The sequence below is a fragment of the Lethenteron reissneri genome, chromosome 38 (genome assembly GCF_015708825.2).
Source record: "Lethenteron reissneri isolate LAM-NWPU_2019-01 chromosome 38, ASM1570882v1, whole genome shotgun sequence".
Lineage (NCBI taxonomy): Eukaryota > Metazoa > Chordata > Hyperoartia > Petromyzontiformes > Petromyzontidae > Lethenteron > Lethenteron reissneri.
In genome coordinates, this window is record NC_083816.1 from 3,381,805 (window position 1) to 3,399,073 (window position 17,269).

The 17,269-nt window shown below is 57.2% G+C and overlaps 1 protein-coding gene across 3 annotated transcripts; it reads right to left on the reverse strand.

Annotated features, from left to right (window-relative positions):
* On the reverse strand, window positions 1-17,269 carry LOC133351630 (CXXC-type zinc finger protein 1-like). Of its 3 annotated transcripts, XM_061566973.1 has the most exons (16): window positions 16,661-17,074; window positions 16,257-16,405; window positions 15,700-15,806; window positions 15,038-15,255; window positions 14,283-14,383; window positions 14,056-14,174; window positions 13,142-13,300; window positions 11,851-11,985; window positions 11,075-11,182; window positions 10,589-10,773; window positions 9,039-9,246; window positions 8,055-8,165; window positions 7,129-7,178; window positions 6,426-6,522; window positions 4,627-4,779; window positions 1-615 (listed from the first exon to the last, which is right to left on the reverse strand). In XM_061566973.1, the coding sequence occupies exons 3-16, from the start codon at window positions 15,754-15,756 to the stop codon at window positions 466-468; spliced, it is 1,851 nt and encodes a 616-aa protein (XP_061422957.1). In that variant the 5' UTR covers window positions 15,757-15,806; window positions 16,257-16,405; window positions 16,661-17,074; the 3' UTR covers window positions 1-465. The 3 variants fall into 3 exon arrangements, with proteins under 3 accessions (XP_061422957.1, XP_061422958.1, XP_061422956.1); XM_061566974.1 differs by lacking the exons at window positions 16,257-16,405; window positions 16,661-17,074 and adding an exon at window positions 17,201-17,269 and having other exon boundaries at window positions 13,142-13,291; XM_061566972.1 differs by lacking the exons at window positions 16,257-16,405; window positions 16,661-17,074 and adding an exon at window positions 17,201-17,269.

Below are 17,269 nucleotides of genomic sequence, written 5' to 3' on the forward strand. Positions count from 1 at the left end.
GGTAACGTCTTTATTGGAAGAGCCCTTGAGGCCCCAATGCCTCTCGATACAAAGTAAAACAGAAACGCAGAGATTTCACCTCCAGAAATAACGAGTTTAGAAAGCGATTTGTACACGCGGCGAGTAAAATGTTCTGTCTGGGAGAAGGGACCAACAGGTGAGCGAGTTACAGGTGAGTTAGGAAGAGTGCAGTTCCAGCTGACCCTGTGACTCGCACATTCACGGTGCAAACGTGATACCTGCATTTCCCCTCGAGACGAAAGGGAACGGGAACGAGATGAGATATGCGACGAGACGGGATTCTTCTCATGTCTCCTTGGATCTGCGCAGGTGTCCTTGAAGGAGCTCACCAGGTCTCCTTGGTGGACCTGCCCAGGTCTCCTTGGTGGAACCTGCCCAGGTCTCCTTGGTGGACCTGCTCAGGTCTCCTTGGTGGACCTGCTCAGGTCTCCTTGGTGGACCTGCTCAGGTGTCCTTGGTGGAGCTACGCAGGTCGGTGGTGTGCGGTTCGTGCTGGATCGTCTGGTGCAGCATGAGTGCCAGCAGGCCGGCGCGGTTTGCCATCGCCGTGCGCACGTTCCGTTCCTGCTCAAACAGCTCGTCCAACTTGTACCACTGAGGCACCACGGAGACACACAGAGACACACGGAGACACACGGAGACACGCAGACAGCCAAGGAGACGCAGTCATTAAAAGTCACACGGACAATTGTGGACACGCACGGAGACGCGCAGTCGTATACATATACACACGTACACATGGAAACAGGGACACACCATGAAGGAGGGTTGCAGTAGCCCTGCCAGGCTTCACGACGGATTCCTAGTTTTAGGATACCGAGAGCGCGATCGGGACATCGTGGCCCAGTGGGAGTGCGGGAGCCCTTGTTTTTTTATAAAAGGTTCGTGGTTGTAATCCGGCAGGCTGCACTGGTTAATACTGAGGTGTGTATTGACCGTAAAACTACTCCGTGCCAGTCTGCTACGCAGTGGATGAAGATCCTGTGACGTCATTTCAGTAAAAGTAGTCCATTGCGCACGGGCTTTTTGGTTGAAAGTTGGCAAATTTACACAACAAATTACTCAATTTGGATGCCACACTTTCGCAGCTGCACTGGGGTGCCCTTTGAATGCTTGAGATTGAGATGTCAGGCTCTGAGATGCAAGGCTCTGAGATGCCAGGACACTTAAGTGAGCCCCATAGAAATGCAAAATATTCAACATTTTGGGTAGCAGGGGCGGGAGATGTTTTTGTTTAAAGGGCTCGTGCAGTGACGCGTGGTTGACGTTGGCCCACCGGGGGCGTGCACACGTGACAACTCTGACGCAAATCTGGGCCCCCCCGAGTTCTGCTGCTGCCTCCTCCCAGTCATCACGGAATGCAAATGACATCTTTATATAATTGGGCACAAGGATTGATTGTGGTGTGGAGGAGGGGGCTGGGGGGGGGGCGTGCACGAGAAATAAACGTGATTAACGTGTGTGGCTGGGCCCGGGGCCAAAAAGGGGGGGCGGGGGGGAGGAGAGATTTGTGCGACTCCACTATCCCTGGACGCTCGTTCATCACGCGTTGACCCGAGCTGCGGCTCAAAGAGACGGGGAGAGCCAAGGTCACACGGCCTCCAGGCATGCAACAATGCACACGACGCGTGCGCAACAACAACACACGCAACACGCACAATATGTGCATGCAACACGCGCAATACGTACACACAACACATGCACCCCATACACAAGAGATGTGCACCACACAGCCTCCAAGCAGCACAACAAAGATCCCCGTATACCCTTAACAGACTGACACGGCACACGAGGGGGTGGGTGGCCAGCACCACGCCCGGCCGCCTTTGTCTCCCATGTTCCGATGTTTAGACGATCTCACCAAGTATTCATTTGAGGCTGAGTCGACCTAGGGGATGCCCAGGACCGATTCAGATGATCCTCACTGGTGTTGGCCGTGAGCGGGAGTTGAACTCGTATCGCTGGGTTTGTAGCGCAGCGCGCTAACGTCGCACTACCGCTCCCCACGCAGCACTCCACACGCACGCAGCCGGGCACACAGCCGGGCACGCAGCCGGGCACGCAGCCGGGCACGCAGCTGGGCACGCAGCCGGGCACACAGCCGGGCACACAGCCGGGCACACAGCCGGGCACACGCGGCCTCCCCATGCTACGGGACGCACAGACGAACCCCCAACACTCCCGTCTCAATCTCCGCGGTCCGCCAAACAGGTGGCTCAGCGGCAGAGTAAGAGGGCTTCTCGCAAGCGGAAGGGCTGTCAGGTAAAATCCTGCTATTGAGTTGACTCGCCCCATCATCTCTCCCTCGGGGTGGGGGGAGGCGTCGATAAAAATAAGTACCAATTTGTGATTAAATCAACAGTGGTCATCTTATGAAAAGACTCGCCCCTGCCATAGTAATGTAGAATTTCCAACACTGGCTGTGCAAGGGCTGTACCCAGGGAGGTGAGCACCCTCACAAAGGAGGCTAAAGGCTTGACGCTTGCTCTTCCTCACAGCTCCACCCCAGCACTCCCACCCACCCACCCCTGACCCCACCCGCCTCCCCAACCCGTGTGAGGCATGTTGGCCAAATCGCTGACTGTGTTTTTCTTTCTCCGCTCGTATCGACCGCTTGTGTTCGCCAACAGCTGTTCAATAGGCGCGCCAGTCGTGTGTGCGATGGCACGCGACCTCGCGTCAGCGCGTGCGACGATTAACGAGCCAACACATCACGATATAGGGCCAGAGCTTTGGAAGTTACTACAGATTGAGTGTATCTCCTCCCCCCACCGCCCCCCACACACCTATGTGTGGGTTTTATCCCAGTACTCACGTTTCCTCCCACATGGCATATACACACTCGTTCTTGTAACGGAAGTGGCCAAACATAGCAACATAGGACCACAGAGCAAGGGGAATGACTTGTTGACACAACCGGTTCTGGGTCGCTTTCCCGCTCGTCCGTAGTTTCCCGCACTTCCGAACGAAAACGGTGCGCGTTACAAATTCGACAAGCAGCAGCAGCGTTTGAATCTGCAGCCTGCACGAAGATGCTGCAGACCCGGACACTGACAACGATTCGCGTCACAAATCGTAAACCCTGCGTGACAAGAAGAGAGTATGGAGACGGTGATGCTGCTGCCCTCTGGCTGAACGCTCGAATGAGAGTTGTGGCATTGGTGCTCAATCTCCTGGACACAGCCCCGCACACCCAGTCAGGGGGGGGGGTGAATAGGGAAATTAGGGTGGCGACACCTTCCACAGCACAGACCAAACCCAGGCACACATCAGTCAGCCCAGGTCTATCGACACTGTGCAGTCTACTGGAACACAGTTCAGCACAGCAATGCTGAAACCAGATCTCGGTTACAGACGATAAAACCCAGACAAGGCGGCAACCTAGGTGTAAATTAAACATTGCTACTGGCAGGGGCGAGTCTCAGTCAACCACTGTTGGTCATCCCCCCCCCATAAATTGGTACTCATATCCTCCCCGGCGGGAAAGACGGGCCGATTCAACCAGCAAAGCAAGATTTGAAAGCACAACGTTCCCACTCGCTCTGCTGCTGAGTTACCTGGCGCGCAGCGACCGCGATCGTTCATAATCAGTCGCCAGTGAGGAGTGCATCTGATTAGAGGCAAATGCAACGAGATGGCTTCTCAGCTGGCGTGCAGTGCGACTTCTAATGAGAAAGGGCCCAGCCCGACGATTGTATGTGTGTGTGTGTGACACAGGGCACTTGTGATGAAGTGAGGCTGCGTTGGCTGGGTCACGTAGCCCGCATGCCCAGCCACCACATACCGAAGCAGATAGAGGGGGCTAAATAGGGACGGCACGGGCCAGAGAAGACATGGAGCTGATGTGGTACAGAAGGCTGTGGAGCTTAATGGCTCTTGCCGATAACTGGTACCAATGTTAAAATTGGCCTCTGGAGGCTCGTGAAGTATTCTACTGGGTAGTGCCAGGCTAGGTGCACTGTGAGGCTACTGGGCAGTTGGAGGTAGTCGCCCTCCAACAATAGCGGAGGGCAGAGGAGCGACGCTTACCATAACGAGCAGAGCGTCGGGTGGCTAAAATGCAGGAAATTTGCACAGTAGGGAGCACAGGTGATGCATCTGCCAGTTATCTCAGTCATCCCACGGCACCTGCGTATGTCTCGTGACCTCTTGCCAGCAGCAAAAGCCTTCCACCCTTTCCACAATAGCCTCAAAGTTCACCTAGTGTGGCACGAAGGCCGCGGCGATTTCGACGGCACTTGGTGGCGGACGGTGGCTCATAAATGATGACGTCACCCTGAGGCTGTTCTATTTAAGAACGGAAGCAACAGGAGAGCTTCACCATTCTTGCCCGATGAAGCTGATTGTAATTATCAGCGAAACGTCGTACTACTCAAATTTTAAAATGCTGTTGATCCTCTTCAGCACACCGGTGGGCTAAAAAGAAGTGAATAATTTTGTCCTTTGAAAACGCGACACATTTTTTACTGTTTGGCCGTGTCGGGTGGTGGAGGGTTACGACACATTTTCTGACCAAAAAACCTATATTATGAATAATATTGGACGGTGGCTGTTGTTGTTGATGCTGTGCGATGAGGCCCGTGGGGGGCGGCGTGTGCAAGGTACCACGCGCACGCGCTCCAGGTCGACCTCTGCGCGCCGCAGCTTCTCCCAGCAGTAGTGTTTGTTGCAGCGGCGCTTGGGCAGGCGGCAGAAGTCGCCGGTGGGCGAGAACACGTCACGCACCAGCGGGCAGCCGCACACCTCGTCCACTGAGACCTGCAGTCCGTGAGCACACACACACACACGGGGGGGGGGGGGGGAAGCGACGCACACATGGAGGGCGACTCACGCACACACACGCGGGGGGGGGCGGGGGTGTGGCAACACACCGAGCAGCAGTGAGACTTCATCTTCAGCAGAACAGCGCGGTATGATGGTGGAAGCATTCCTTACAAAAAAGCAAAGCTGTAACGTTTCATAATGGCCACCTCCCGCTGTGAGGATCCCATGAATATCTCCAGACCGTCAGTCTCCTCCCTCACTTTAATACGACATGAAACACGGCCGCCCATCAATCCCGCCCGGCCGTGGCACCTGCTGCTGGATGTGGGCGTTTCGTTACTGCGGCGGTTTGCGTGCCCCCCCCCCCCCTCTACCGCACGCCTCAGACACACAGAGGCAAAGCCCATAAATCAGCAGGGACATGGCACCAACCCCAGCAGCCTCCGCCAGGCCGGCCGAGCGGCGCATCTGAGCTGCGCCGATAAGACGACCGGCGCCGTTACAGCGAATCGACACTCACACATGACAAAACACGCACACACACCTACACACACATACAAAGGCACATGCTGTACACATGCACTGATGCATACACACAAGCACACGCCCATTTATATACCTGATTATACTTACACGCGCACACCTGTACACAGTATACAAAAATCCCCCTTATAGTCTATTTAATAGACTGTTTGGGCAATTGCTGTTAGCGAGTAGCACCTATGAAGGCCGGAATGGCACACAAGGGGGTGGGTGACCAGCACCACGCCCGGCCACCTTTGTTTCCCCAGTGGCGATGTTTACACACCGCACCAGGTACTCATTTGAGGCTGAGTCAACTTAGGGGAGGCCCAGGACTGATTCAGATCATCGTCACTGGTGTTGACCGTGAGCGGGAATCGAACTCGGGTCGCTGAGTTCGTAGCACAACGCACTCACCGTTGCACTACCGCTCCCCACACACAGCATACAACAACTGGCATTTGCCACTAAGTGGCGGTGACGTCACCAAGGCGCCTGTGCCACTCACTCGCTCTCACCACAATAATTATCTTTCTGATTCTTCCCTCGCACTGCTCCAATGTGGAATTCCCTCCGCCCAGAATCACCACCGTTTCTTTTCCCACCAGGTTATTACAACAACCTGGCTCAAGGCAAGATACGTGTTAACCCTTGGGGCTATTTCGCAAATTTGAGAGTGCCGTCTCTTGCTGGCAGCTTGACCTTCTGGAACTTTGGGCCTGTGCGCAGAAACCATGATAAAAAAAAATGGGTCGCTCAGACCAATGCCGGCTAACCCGGGGGCCGAGGGGCTATGGGCACAATTGTCCACCTTGAGCTCCTGATAATTGGTATTTATTCTTAGTTACTAGAGACAGAACGCATTGCGTGCGTGTCCATTCATGTAGGGGGGGGCCATGTTTGAAAAGGCCGACATGTCAGGACCGCCCAACCGCCCCCCCCCCCCCCACCAGAGATTGAGTGTTACTCCTCGCCCCACCGCCCCCCCACACACGCATCTTTATAGACCGGCCCCTGAGCGTAAGGGAGGAGGGGACCCCACGAAGGACCAACCCCCTTTTGGGGTTTCTGGGTGTGGGGAGGGAGGGTCGGAGGGGGTGTAAGGGGGTACCACCAACCTTTGGGTCCCGGGAGTGCTCTGGGCACAGCACCTGGAGCCGCTTGCAGTAGGTCTTGCTCTGCGTGTTGTAGACATCGCAGAACAAGCGCGTCGCCCTGCATACACACACACACAGATTCCCACCCCCCACAATATAGCCTTTAGCAGGATGTTGGGGCAAGCGCTGATAGCAAGCGCCTCTTAAGGCCGGTCACGGCACACGAGAGGCGATGGGTGGCCAGCGCACACACACACAAAGAGCGCAATCGTGCACATGCGCACACACATGCGTGCGCGTGTGTGCGCCTACACGTAAGGGTCTGGACTCATAAAATGGCGTACGAACTCCCTACGTTCGTATTCATTGGCGAAATGTCTTCTTATTTATTTTGTTACTTATATTTGTGTCGTGTGTTCCACACACAACACAAGGGTCCTTGCCAATAAATATCTGGCATCTCACCAGCGTTGGTTCAAGCAAGCCCGACTCCGCTGTTTAGATACTTAATGTCAAAGCCGGTCCTGAGTTTTACCCGTTTTGGACCAATGCTGCTAAGATTATGCTCTCCCAGAAGGCTGATGGGATGTAAAAAAAAAACTTTTTTTTTGTATATGGAGAGGTGGATATGGGAAGGAAGTGAATTATTGTCTGCTTAGTTATTTTGGGGTGGGGGGGGGTGGTGGTCTCGCGGCTCAGGGCGGCTTCGCGTGCTCATCCTCACCCCTCGATCTTGGTTGGGTACATGGATCCAAACGACGTCTGGCTCTCGTACTGCGGGGAAGACAAAGGCGGTCGGGAGCAAGGGTTAGAAACGAGCACAGAAATACGCGCGTCAGGACGCGCGCTCCGGCTGCTCCCGCGAGCGTCTCCACGCCTCGCCTCTCGTCCCCTGCTCACTGCCGCGTAGTGACGGTGGCCATCGAGATCGACTCGGCGTTACTCCATCACGCGTTACGTCATCACGCGTTACTCCATCACGCGTTACTCCATCACGCGTTACGTCATCATGCGTTATGTCATCACGTGTTACTCCATCACGCGTTATGTCATCACGCGTTATGTCATCACGCGTTATGTCATCACGCGTTACGTCACCACGCGTTATGTCATCACGCGTTATGTCACCACGCGTTATGTCATCACGCGTTATGTCATCACGCGTTATGTCATCACGCGTTATGTCATCACGCGTTACGTCAGCATGCGTTACGCCATCACGTGCCGGTCACAATCACCGCAGTGGGGCGCCACGATGTTAACTACCTCACCTGGTATTCAGGAGGTCGTGGGTTCGATTCTGGTTTTTCCCTCCACAGTTATAATCCTTCCTATTCGCACTCTCTCCTCCGTCTCTCTCTCTGTCTCTCCATCCTTTACTCTCTCTCCTTCTCTATGTTTGTCTTACTCTTTTACAAGCATTCCTCTCCTCTCTCTCTCCATATCCCTCCGCTCACTCTCTTCATCTCCCCGCCGTCTTTGGCTGCAATATATTTCCACGTGAGAAGCTGCTTCGTTGGGCTATCATTTGTGGCCAGGTGGCTTCTGAAAAAGAGCTACATAACTCAGTGAGCCATACCTGGTAAAATAAAATTAGGTGAAAAAAAGTAGTTAACAGTAGTATCGCCGTCGCGCGTGTCTTCGGCGCACCTTGGCGTAGCAGCGCTCCATATGTTTCAGCGCCGTCTTGGGGTTGATGGGGTGGCCACACGACACGCAGAAGATCTGCAGATCCGCCTCCTCGTTGTCCCCATCTGTGACCTGGGACACGCGGGCAGACACAGGGACACGAGATGAGGCGGGGAGGCACGGGGAGACAGGGACACATGGAAAGACACCGGAGACAAGGTGAGATATGGAGGGACGGGAAGAGTGAGTGATGAGTGAGCATGAATGTGCATCCAATAGAGCATGTGTATGCGTCCGAGCGAGTATGCGTGCAAGCCAGTGAGCCAGTGAGTCAGTGAGTGTTGGAACCGGAGTGACGTGGTGTGGTATGGTGGCAGTGGTGGTATGGCACGGTAGTGATGTGGCGGTGGCATTCTGTGGCGGTGTGGTGTGGCGCCGTGGCACGGCGTTCCGGTGGTGTGGCAGATGTGGCGTGGTGTTCTGGCAGCGTGAAATGGCAGTGTGATGGCAGCATGTGGCAGTGTGTGGTGGCATTGTGCCACGGCGTGGCCGCGTGGTAGGAGTGTGACGCCCTGGCATGGCGGTGGTGTGGCGGCGTGGCGGCCGTGCGGTGGTGTGGTGGTGTGGCGCCACGGCATGGCCGTGCGGTCGTGTGGTAGTGTGGTGGTGTGGTGGTGTGGTGGTGTGGTGGTGTGATGGCGTGGCGGGGTGGTGGTGTGGCGGCGTGGCGGCGTGGCGGCGTGGTGGTGGTGGCGTGGTGTGGTGGTGTGGCGGTGTGATGGCGTGGCGGGGTGGTGGTGTGGCGGCGTGGTGGCGTGGCGGCGTGGTGGTGGTGGCGTGGTGTGGTGGTGTGGCGGTGTGGTGGTGTGGCGGGGTGGTGGTGTGGCGGCGTGGTGGCGTGGCGGCGTGGTGGCGTGGCGGCGTGGTGGTGGTGGCGTGGTGTGGTGGTGTGGCGGTGTGGTGGTGTGGCGGCCGTGTGGTGGTGGTGGCGTGGCGCCGCTGCACCTCCTCGTCCTCGCACACGCTCTGCTGCTTGGCCTGCGTGATCACGGCCTCCAGCTCCAGGAAGCGGCGGTCCATGTGGGCGAGGCGCAGGCGCGCGGTGTGCTGCTCGCGGCGCACGCCCTCCAGCAGCCGCTTGCCCAGCTCCTCGGCCACGCACGGGCTCGCCTGCCACTCCTGGATACGCTGCGGCAGGATCTCGTAGATACGGCTGGGAGGGAGGGAGGGAAAAATGTGATTAATTGAAACCAAACTGAGCACAGACAGTGATGTGGAGGCGGGAAATGGGACAGGAGGTGATGCTCAGGGAGACGGGGAGATGCAGGGAGACACAGGGTGGGGGATGCAGGGAGACGCAGGGTGGGGGATGCAGGGAGACGCAGGGTGGGAGATGCAGGGAGACGCAGGGTGGGAGATGCAGGGAGACGCAGGGTGGGAGATGCAGGGAGACACAGGGTGGGAGATGCAGGGAGACACAGGGTGGGAGATGCAGGGAGACACAGGGTGGGAGATGCAGGGAGACACAGGGTGGGGGATGCAGGGAGACGCAGGGTGGGGGATGCAGGGAGACGCAGGGTGGGAGATGCAGGGAGACGCAGGGTGGGAGATGCAGGGAGACGCAGGGTGGGAGATGCAGGGAGACGCAGGGTGGGAGATGCAGGGAGACGCAGGGTGGGAGATGCAGGGAGACACAGGGTGGGAGATGCAGGGAGACACAGGGTGGGAGATGCAGGGAGACACAGGGTGGGAGATGCAGGGAGACACAGGGTGGGAGATGCAGGGAGACACAGGGTGGGGGATGCAGGGAGACGCAGGGTGGGGGATGCAGGGAGACAGGGTGGGGGATGCAGGGAGACACAGGGTGGGAGATGCAGGGAGACGCAGGGTGGGAGATGCAGGGAGACACAGGGTGGGAGATGCAGGGAGACACAGGGTGGGAGATGCAGGGAGACACAGGGTGGGGGATGCAGGGAGACACAGGGTGGGAGATGCAGGGAGACGCAGGGTGGGAGATGCAGGGAGACACAGGGTGGGAGATGCAGGGAGACGCAGGGTGGGGGATGCAGGGAGACACAGGGTGGGGGATGCAGGGAGAACTGTTAGGAGGGGGCCGGTGTCACTCTTTTTGCCAGAGTCGGCTGGTAACCGTCGACACTGGTGTAGTGATTGGAAGGTAAAGGTCAGTACAGGTGGTAAGGGTGGATGTGTTTAGGGAGTGGTAGTGTAGCGGTTAGCGTGCTGCGCTACAAACCCGGCGACCCGAGTTCGATTTCTGCTCACATCAGTGACGATTATTTGAACCGGTCCTGGGCCTCCCCTAGGTCGAATCAGCCTCAAATGAGTACCTGGTGTGGTGTGTAAAATTGTCCACACTGGCCACCCACCCCATTGTGTGCCGTGTCGGCCTTCATAGGTGCTTGCTAACAGCACTTGCCCCAACAGTCTGTTAAGGATATATGGGGGATCTTTGTGTTAGTGTCACCCACTTGGTATCGTGTACCTTGTTAGCGAGGCTCTGGGTGGCTCTGAGAGGCTGATATTGCATCACTCACTTGGCGGCGAGCTTCATGCCGCACTCGTGGCTGCAGTACTTGGAGGTGGGCCTCACGGCCTGCGTGCAGCCGGGGCCCAGGCACTGGCGCTGGCGCGGGGTCTCGCGCGCCTCGGGGCCGCCGCGCTCGCTGTGCCGCACGCGCAGCCTGTGCCGGGCCTTGTCCCGGTGGCGCTCCGAGCGGTTCTACGGTGCCACGCCACAGCATAGCCGTGAGACGTGGGGGCCCGTGGGGGGGCCGCACGCGGGGACACGTGGAGACACGCGCAGACAAGTTCGGACGTGTCGAGAGACGCCGGAATGCGGGGACAAACGGGGGGACGCAGCAACACCTCGGGGAAACCCGGAGACACGCAGGGACACCCAGGGAAACACGGGGAAACACAGAAACGCCCAGAAACACGAGGACTCCCAGGGTCACACGCAGGGACACACGGGGATCCGGGGGGACGCAGAGTTGCACGAGCGAGGGGTCTCTAGCAAGCACCTGCTTCTCGTAGCGGCGCTCGCGCTTCTGCACGTGCTTGAGCTTCACGGCGCGCTTACGGAACAAGCTGTGATCCTGCGAGTCCTCCTTCCCACTGCTCCACGGGAACTGCACGCACACAAGCACACGCACGTGCACACAAAAACAAAGATCCCCCGGATAGCCTTAAACAAGACTGTAGGGGCAAGTGCTGTTAGCGAGCACCTATGAAGGCCGGTACGGCACACGATGGGGGGTGGGTGGCCAGCACCACGCCCGGACAAGTTCGTGGTGCAGCACACTAACCAATGCGCCACTGCTCTCCACGCACACACAGACACGCATGCATACATAGGCACCCGTGCACGTACGCAAACATGCGCAGCACACATGTACCATGAAAACGAAATCTGTGTTATCTACCATAACTTAACAAATCATACTTTTTTGTGCTATACTTTAGAAAAATGATACTGTGCCACAAGAATCGATATCCTATGCACACACTCATCATTAATGGAGTTGGCCAAACATCCCAAAATAGGACCACAGAGCTTAGGCAAGTGTTGGTAGCGCTGGTTCTGACTGGCTTCCCCCTCACCTTTGTGTTTAACGTGCCTACCAATCAGTCTCTCTCTCGCTCTCTCCGGGAGTGAGCTGAGTCTGTGCGGCACGGTACGAATGTGACGCTAAGACGAGCGTTACACCCCCGCCCCCCTTCCAACCGCTTCCCCCCCACAGCCCGCCACAGCCTCCCTTCCCCCACGCCCCCCATGTCCACCCCCCCCGTCACGGACCTGGTCGCCGCGGGGCGAGGCGGCGTAGTCGTGGTAGGAGAGCAGCGCGTCCGAATCGGAGGAGCCGAGGCCGGCGCCGCGTGGCGCCCCCTCGCGGCTCGAGCCGCCGTGGTCGTCGCGCACACGCAGCAGCTTCTGCACGAGGGGGGCAGGGCAGAGTACACGACACGTGGAGGACACGATAGAGTACACGACACGTGGAGGACACGACAGAGCACACGACACGTGGGGGGCAGGGCAGAGCACACGACACGTGGAGGACACGACAGAGCACACGACAGAGTACACGACACGATAGAGTACACGACACGTGGGGGACACGACAGAGTACACGACACGTGGGGGACACGACACGTGGGGGACACGACAGAGTACACAACACGTGGGGGACACGACAGATTACACTACACGTGGAGGACACGACAGAGTACACGACACGTGGAGGACACGACAGAGCACATGACACGTGGAGCACACGACAGAGTACACGACACGTGGGGGACACGACAGAGTACACGACACGTGGAGGACACGACAGAGTACACGACACATGGGGGACACGACAGAGTACATGACACGTGGAGCACACGACAGAGTACACGACACGTGGAGCACACGACAGAGTACACGACACGTGGGGAACACGACAGAGTACACGACACGTGGAGGACACGACAGAGTACACGACACGTGGGGAACACGACAGAGTACACGACACGTGGAGGACACGATAGAGTACACGACACGTGGGGGACACGATAGAGTACACGACACGTGGGGGACACGATAGAGTACACGACACGTGGGGAACACGACAGAGTACACGACACGTGGGGGACACGACAGAGTACACGACACGTGGGGGACACGATAGAGTATACGACACGTGGGGGACACGATAGAGTATACGACACGTGGAGGACACGACAGGATACAAGGCACGCATCTGAAGTACAAGCCATGAACGGAGTACACAACACGACATGCAGAGAGGACACAACACATGGAGGACACGAAGTGTGTGGAGAACACGACGCACCATGTACACGATCTGCGGAGACTACAACACGCAGAGGGAACACGACACGTGGAGAACACGACACACAGAGTATGCGAGAAACACGAGAGTACACGGCACACATGGGACAGTACATGACAAATGAAGTACACCACACAGTACATATGGCACACACACGCAAGGCACACGCAGCACACACACACAGCACACACACACACACTCAGTACAAATGCTGTCGGCTGTCGGGCGACCGCCAAACGTAACGGAACGAACCCTGGAGCGCACGATGCACTGCCGGAGCCGGCACTTCTGCCGAATCTTGTTGGGGCCACCAAACTTCTTCATGTCCCGGCAAAAGTCGCAGTGGCCACAGTCGTCGGTGCGGCAGCACGCCTCGCATTCGCCGCACATGCGCACCGAGCGCTTCAGTTGCTGCGGCAATGAGAACAATAACGACAGCACGAGCAGTCAGCAGCAGACACAACAGCAGCAGCAGCAGACACAACAGCAGCAGCAACAGCAGCAGCAACAGCAGCAGAAACCACAACAGAAACACAAGCAGAATAAACTGCAGCAGAAAACAACAGCAGGAGCACGAGCAGAGTCAACAGCAGAGTTTCTTAGCAGTTGCCGAGCACAGGACCAAAGGCCCAAAAAGCCTGCAAAAAACAGCACGATCAAAGTTGTAAGAGATAAATAAGAGTGCGACAAGTTTCTTGAATTAAGTAAGGTTATGATTGTAAGAGCCTGTGCAAAGATACGACAATGATGGGAGGAAATTCCACAGTGCAACGGTATGAGGGTAGAAGCAGAAAGAGAAGTGTTGTGCGACCTGCGGTGTGGTGAGTGGGTGAGAGTGAGAGTAAATGAGAGCGTGAGCAGGCGACTGTATGAGTTTGTGGCCTTTATATGTTCTCCCTCTGTTCTGCTCGAGTTTCCTCCCCTCACTAAAAACAAATATACAATGTAACTAGTATCGGCCAAAACATCCCAATGCTGAAAATTTCGCGAAAGAATTACTCAATTGGTATCACACATGGCGGCAACAACATCGCCCCCATTCTAGGGAAAACTTGGCAGGACCCTCCTGTATGTCTTTCCTGGGTAAACAAGAAAAAGCATAGCAATTCAATAAATCTGAGGTGCTGCACAGGCCTCCCGTGAACCGTGCCTACCCCCACACGTACCTTCCGTCTCTCCGAGCTGCAGTTGCCGTCGTATTCGGCCGAATAGTCACGCGCTGCATCCCGGCTCTTGTCCTTGATCTTCTTCTGGCGGTAGCGGATGGCAAGCGACGGGTCCTTGGCTGCAGCAGAAGCAGCAGCAACAAACGGAAAGAACAAGTCAGCTACGCGGCCCGTGTGCGCTTGACGATGGGTACGTGTGGCGGGGGAGGGGGGTGGGGCCCACGTACCGCGGCACATGTCGCAGTACCACTGCTTGATGGCCTTGGCGATCTTCTGCGTGATATCGATGCAGTCGCCGTGGAACCACTCGTTGCACTTGTCACAGCCTCTGTGCAGCGAGCCACGGCGGCGCAGACCCGACTCATTATCCGCCGCGGACAACGCGATCTCCGCGGCTTGGCAGAAACCGGCGCACCTCATACAACATACTCGGTTACATCGCATCACAAGCTGCAAGCGAGAGACATTTAGCTACTGCCCGACGCCACGCAGATACTCCACCATCGGTCACCAACAACTTGAAAACTTGAGATTCAGGTGACACAGAGGTATTAGGAATTTCCACCACTGGCACAGAGGGCTGTAAACGGGAGATGAGCACCGCCTTCATGCTCATGTGAGCAGGAACGTGCTTTGCCTCGGCTATGGGTTGGGTGAATAGTGTTTTCCACAGTGGTTGAAATGTACAAGGATATGATAGTCCACCACAATGGCACTTCTCACAATACCAAACACGTGTGTCAAGTGTGTGGGTGAGTGGGTGGGTAAGTGCGTGGATGTGCGAGTGGGTGGATGGGTGAGCGGGTGGCCTCAAAGTGCACCTGGTCTGGCACAAGCGCGGTGGTGATGTCACTTCCACTTAGCTGCGAATGGCGGCTGTTTTTTTTTGGTGGGTGGGTGAATGGTGTCGTGAGTGGGTCAATGATCGACTGAGGAGCTGAATGGACGAGTGGGTGTGCAAGTGGGTGATACCGGCACGTACATCATGAAGCGGTTCGTGTCTGGCTTGCGGCACACGCAGTATACAGCCGGCTCCGTCTCAAGGGCGGTCCGCCCCCCCACCGGAGCAACCCTTCCATTGGGTGGGGCCCTGCCACCCCCTGCCCCGCCACCCCCACCGCTAGGCCGGGACCCCCGGACCTCGTGGTCTCCCACCCCATCTCCTCGCCGTCGACTGGCGTCACCTGGCCCAGCACCATCCTGTGCCAGCGAGAACGGACACACAGGAGAAAGTGCTGGGGGTGAGTGGGTGACTGAGTGGGTAAGAGTGCTGGGAGAGAGAGCGCTGGAATAGTGTGATGACAGAGGTTAAGGGTGACAGGCGTGTGAGTGGTGTTTGTGGTGTACAATTTAGCACAGTCGGGGGCACAGCTGGTGCATCTGCCAGTCATCTCAGTCAATCAACCCATGGCACCTGCTGCATCGGTCCCGTGACCTCCTGTCAGCGAGCCTTCGACACTTCACGTGGCCTAAAAGTTCACCTGGCCTGACACAGGCACCGTGGTGAGGTCACCGCCACTTAGTGACGAATGGCAGTTGTTGTTGTACAAGAACAGTATATGGATTTCATTGTCTGTGGTGTTTGTGTGAGAGTCTGTAGTGTGCACGCGAGTTCCTGAGTGAGGGCGAGTCGCGGCGAGTGACCTTGTTGTTGGCGCCACTCATCGGCTCCACATCGCTCTCCGTGCTGTTGCTCTCCATGCTGGGGGGGCAGCTGCTCCCACGGACACGTGACCCCACCTCACCTCCACCTGGCCCCCACAGCCAAACAGAAACACGGGCGACAACGCGGAGGAGGGGCGAGCCGCGACAGGTGAGAGGGTTGACAACCTGTGCCTGGGTGTAGAGCTGAGAGATGGGCGAGGGTTATGGGTGAGAGGGGTGACAGGGGTGATAGGTGAGAGAAGTAGGGAGCGAATGAGGTGAGGGGTGAGCTGCGAATGTGAGAGAGTTTAGAACCTGTGTGAGATACAGATGTGAGGTGTTCGAGGGTTGACGGGTGAGGTGCAGGGTTGAGAGGTGAGGTGACAGGTGAGAGGGTGACAGGTGAGAGGGTTGGAGCATAGAGAGCTGAGTGACGACCGAGGTGAGGGTTGAAAGGGATGGGTGAGGTTCTGCACGGAGTTGAGCTGCCAGACGTGAACCCCTGACCCCCTGACCCCCTGATCCAACAAGACGTGCGCTGGCGAGATATCAACTACCTCGCCTGGTATGCGGGAGGTTGTGGATTCGATCCCGACGCCTGCTGTGTGTCTGGCGTTTGCGCGTCTCTCTTCAGGTGGTCCTCCGGATTCGCCCCTCCACGTTTAGAATCAACATCACGCGTCTCGAGTACTCGGCTGCTAGGCACCTTAAAACGTTGGTGGAAAAGCGCCATATAAATAATAAATGTAAATTATAAATGTCCACATGATAAGCCACTTAGCCCAGCTATCATTTGTGGCCTAGTCGCTTCTGCAAACGAGCTCTAGAGCGCCGCGGGCTTTAACTGTTAAATACAAAATAAATGTTTGAACAGTTTTAGTTTACGCGACCACGAACCCCGTGCAACTGCCTCGGCTGGTGAACCAAAGCAACTTTAGCCCTCGCCACTCAGAGCCCTCACCCTGTGCCCCAGTCTCACGGGCAAAGCTGCTACTCAAGCGACCACTGTGAGGGCACACGACTAGTGCGCCAGCGCCTCCGCAGAGCCGGAGCAGTGGCGCATTCCACGCTCCTGTGACAGGGCCCAGTCTGTCCAGAGTCGACCCACCACCGCCACCAACACCACCGCCACCGCGTCGAATGTCTGGCTCTGGAATGTCAGCGCGAACCGCGAGAGATGAAGGAGGTCGAGAGGGATGACGAGGGGTTGATGATGAGGGGGGCCGTGGGGATGATGATGAGGGGGTCGTGGGGATGATGATGAGGGGGCCGTGGGGATGATGATGAGGGGGGCCGTGGGGATGATGATGAGGGACGCCGTGGGGATGATGAGGGACGCCGTGGGGATGATGATGAGGGGGGCCGTGGGGATGATGATGAGGGGGGCCGTGGGGATGATGATGAGGGGGTCGTGGGGATGATGATGAGGGACGCCGTGGGGATGATGATGAGGGGGGCCGTGGGGATGATGATGAGGGGGTCGTGGGGGGGACCCGGTCACCTCCTCGCCGTCTTCACAGCGCCGCTGGGGAGCGAGCCCACACTGGGCCTCACTTCGTCGCCCTCAGTG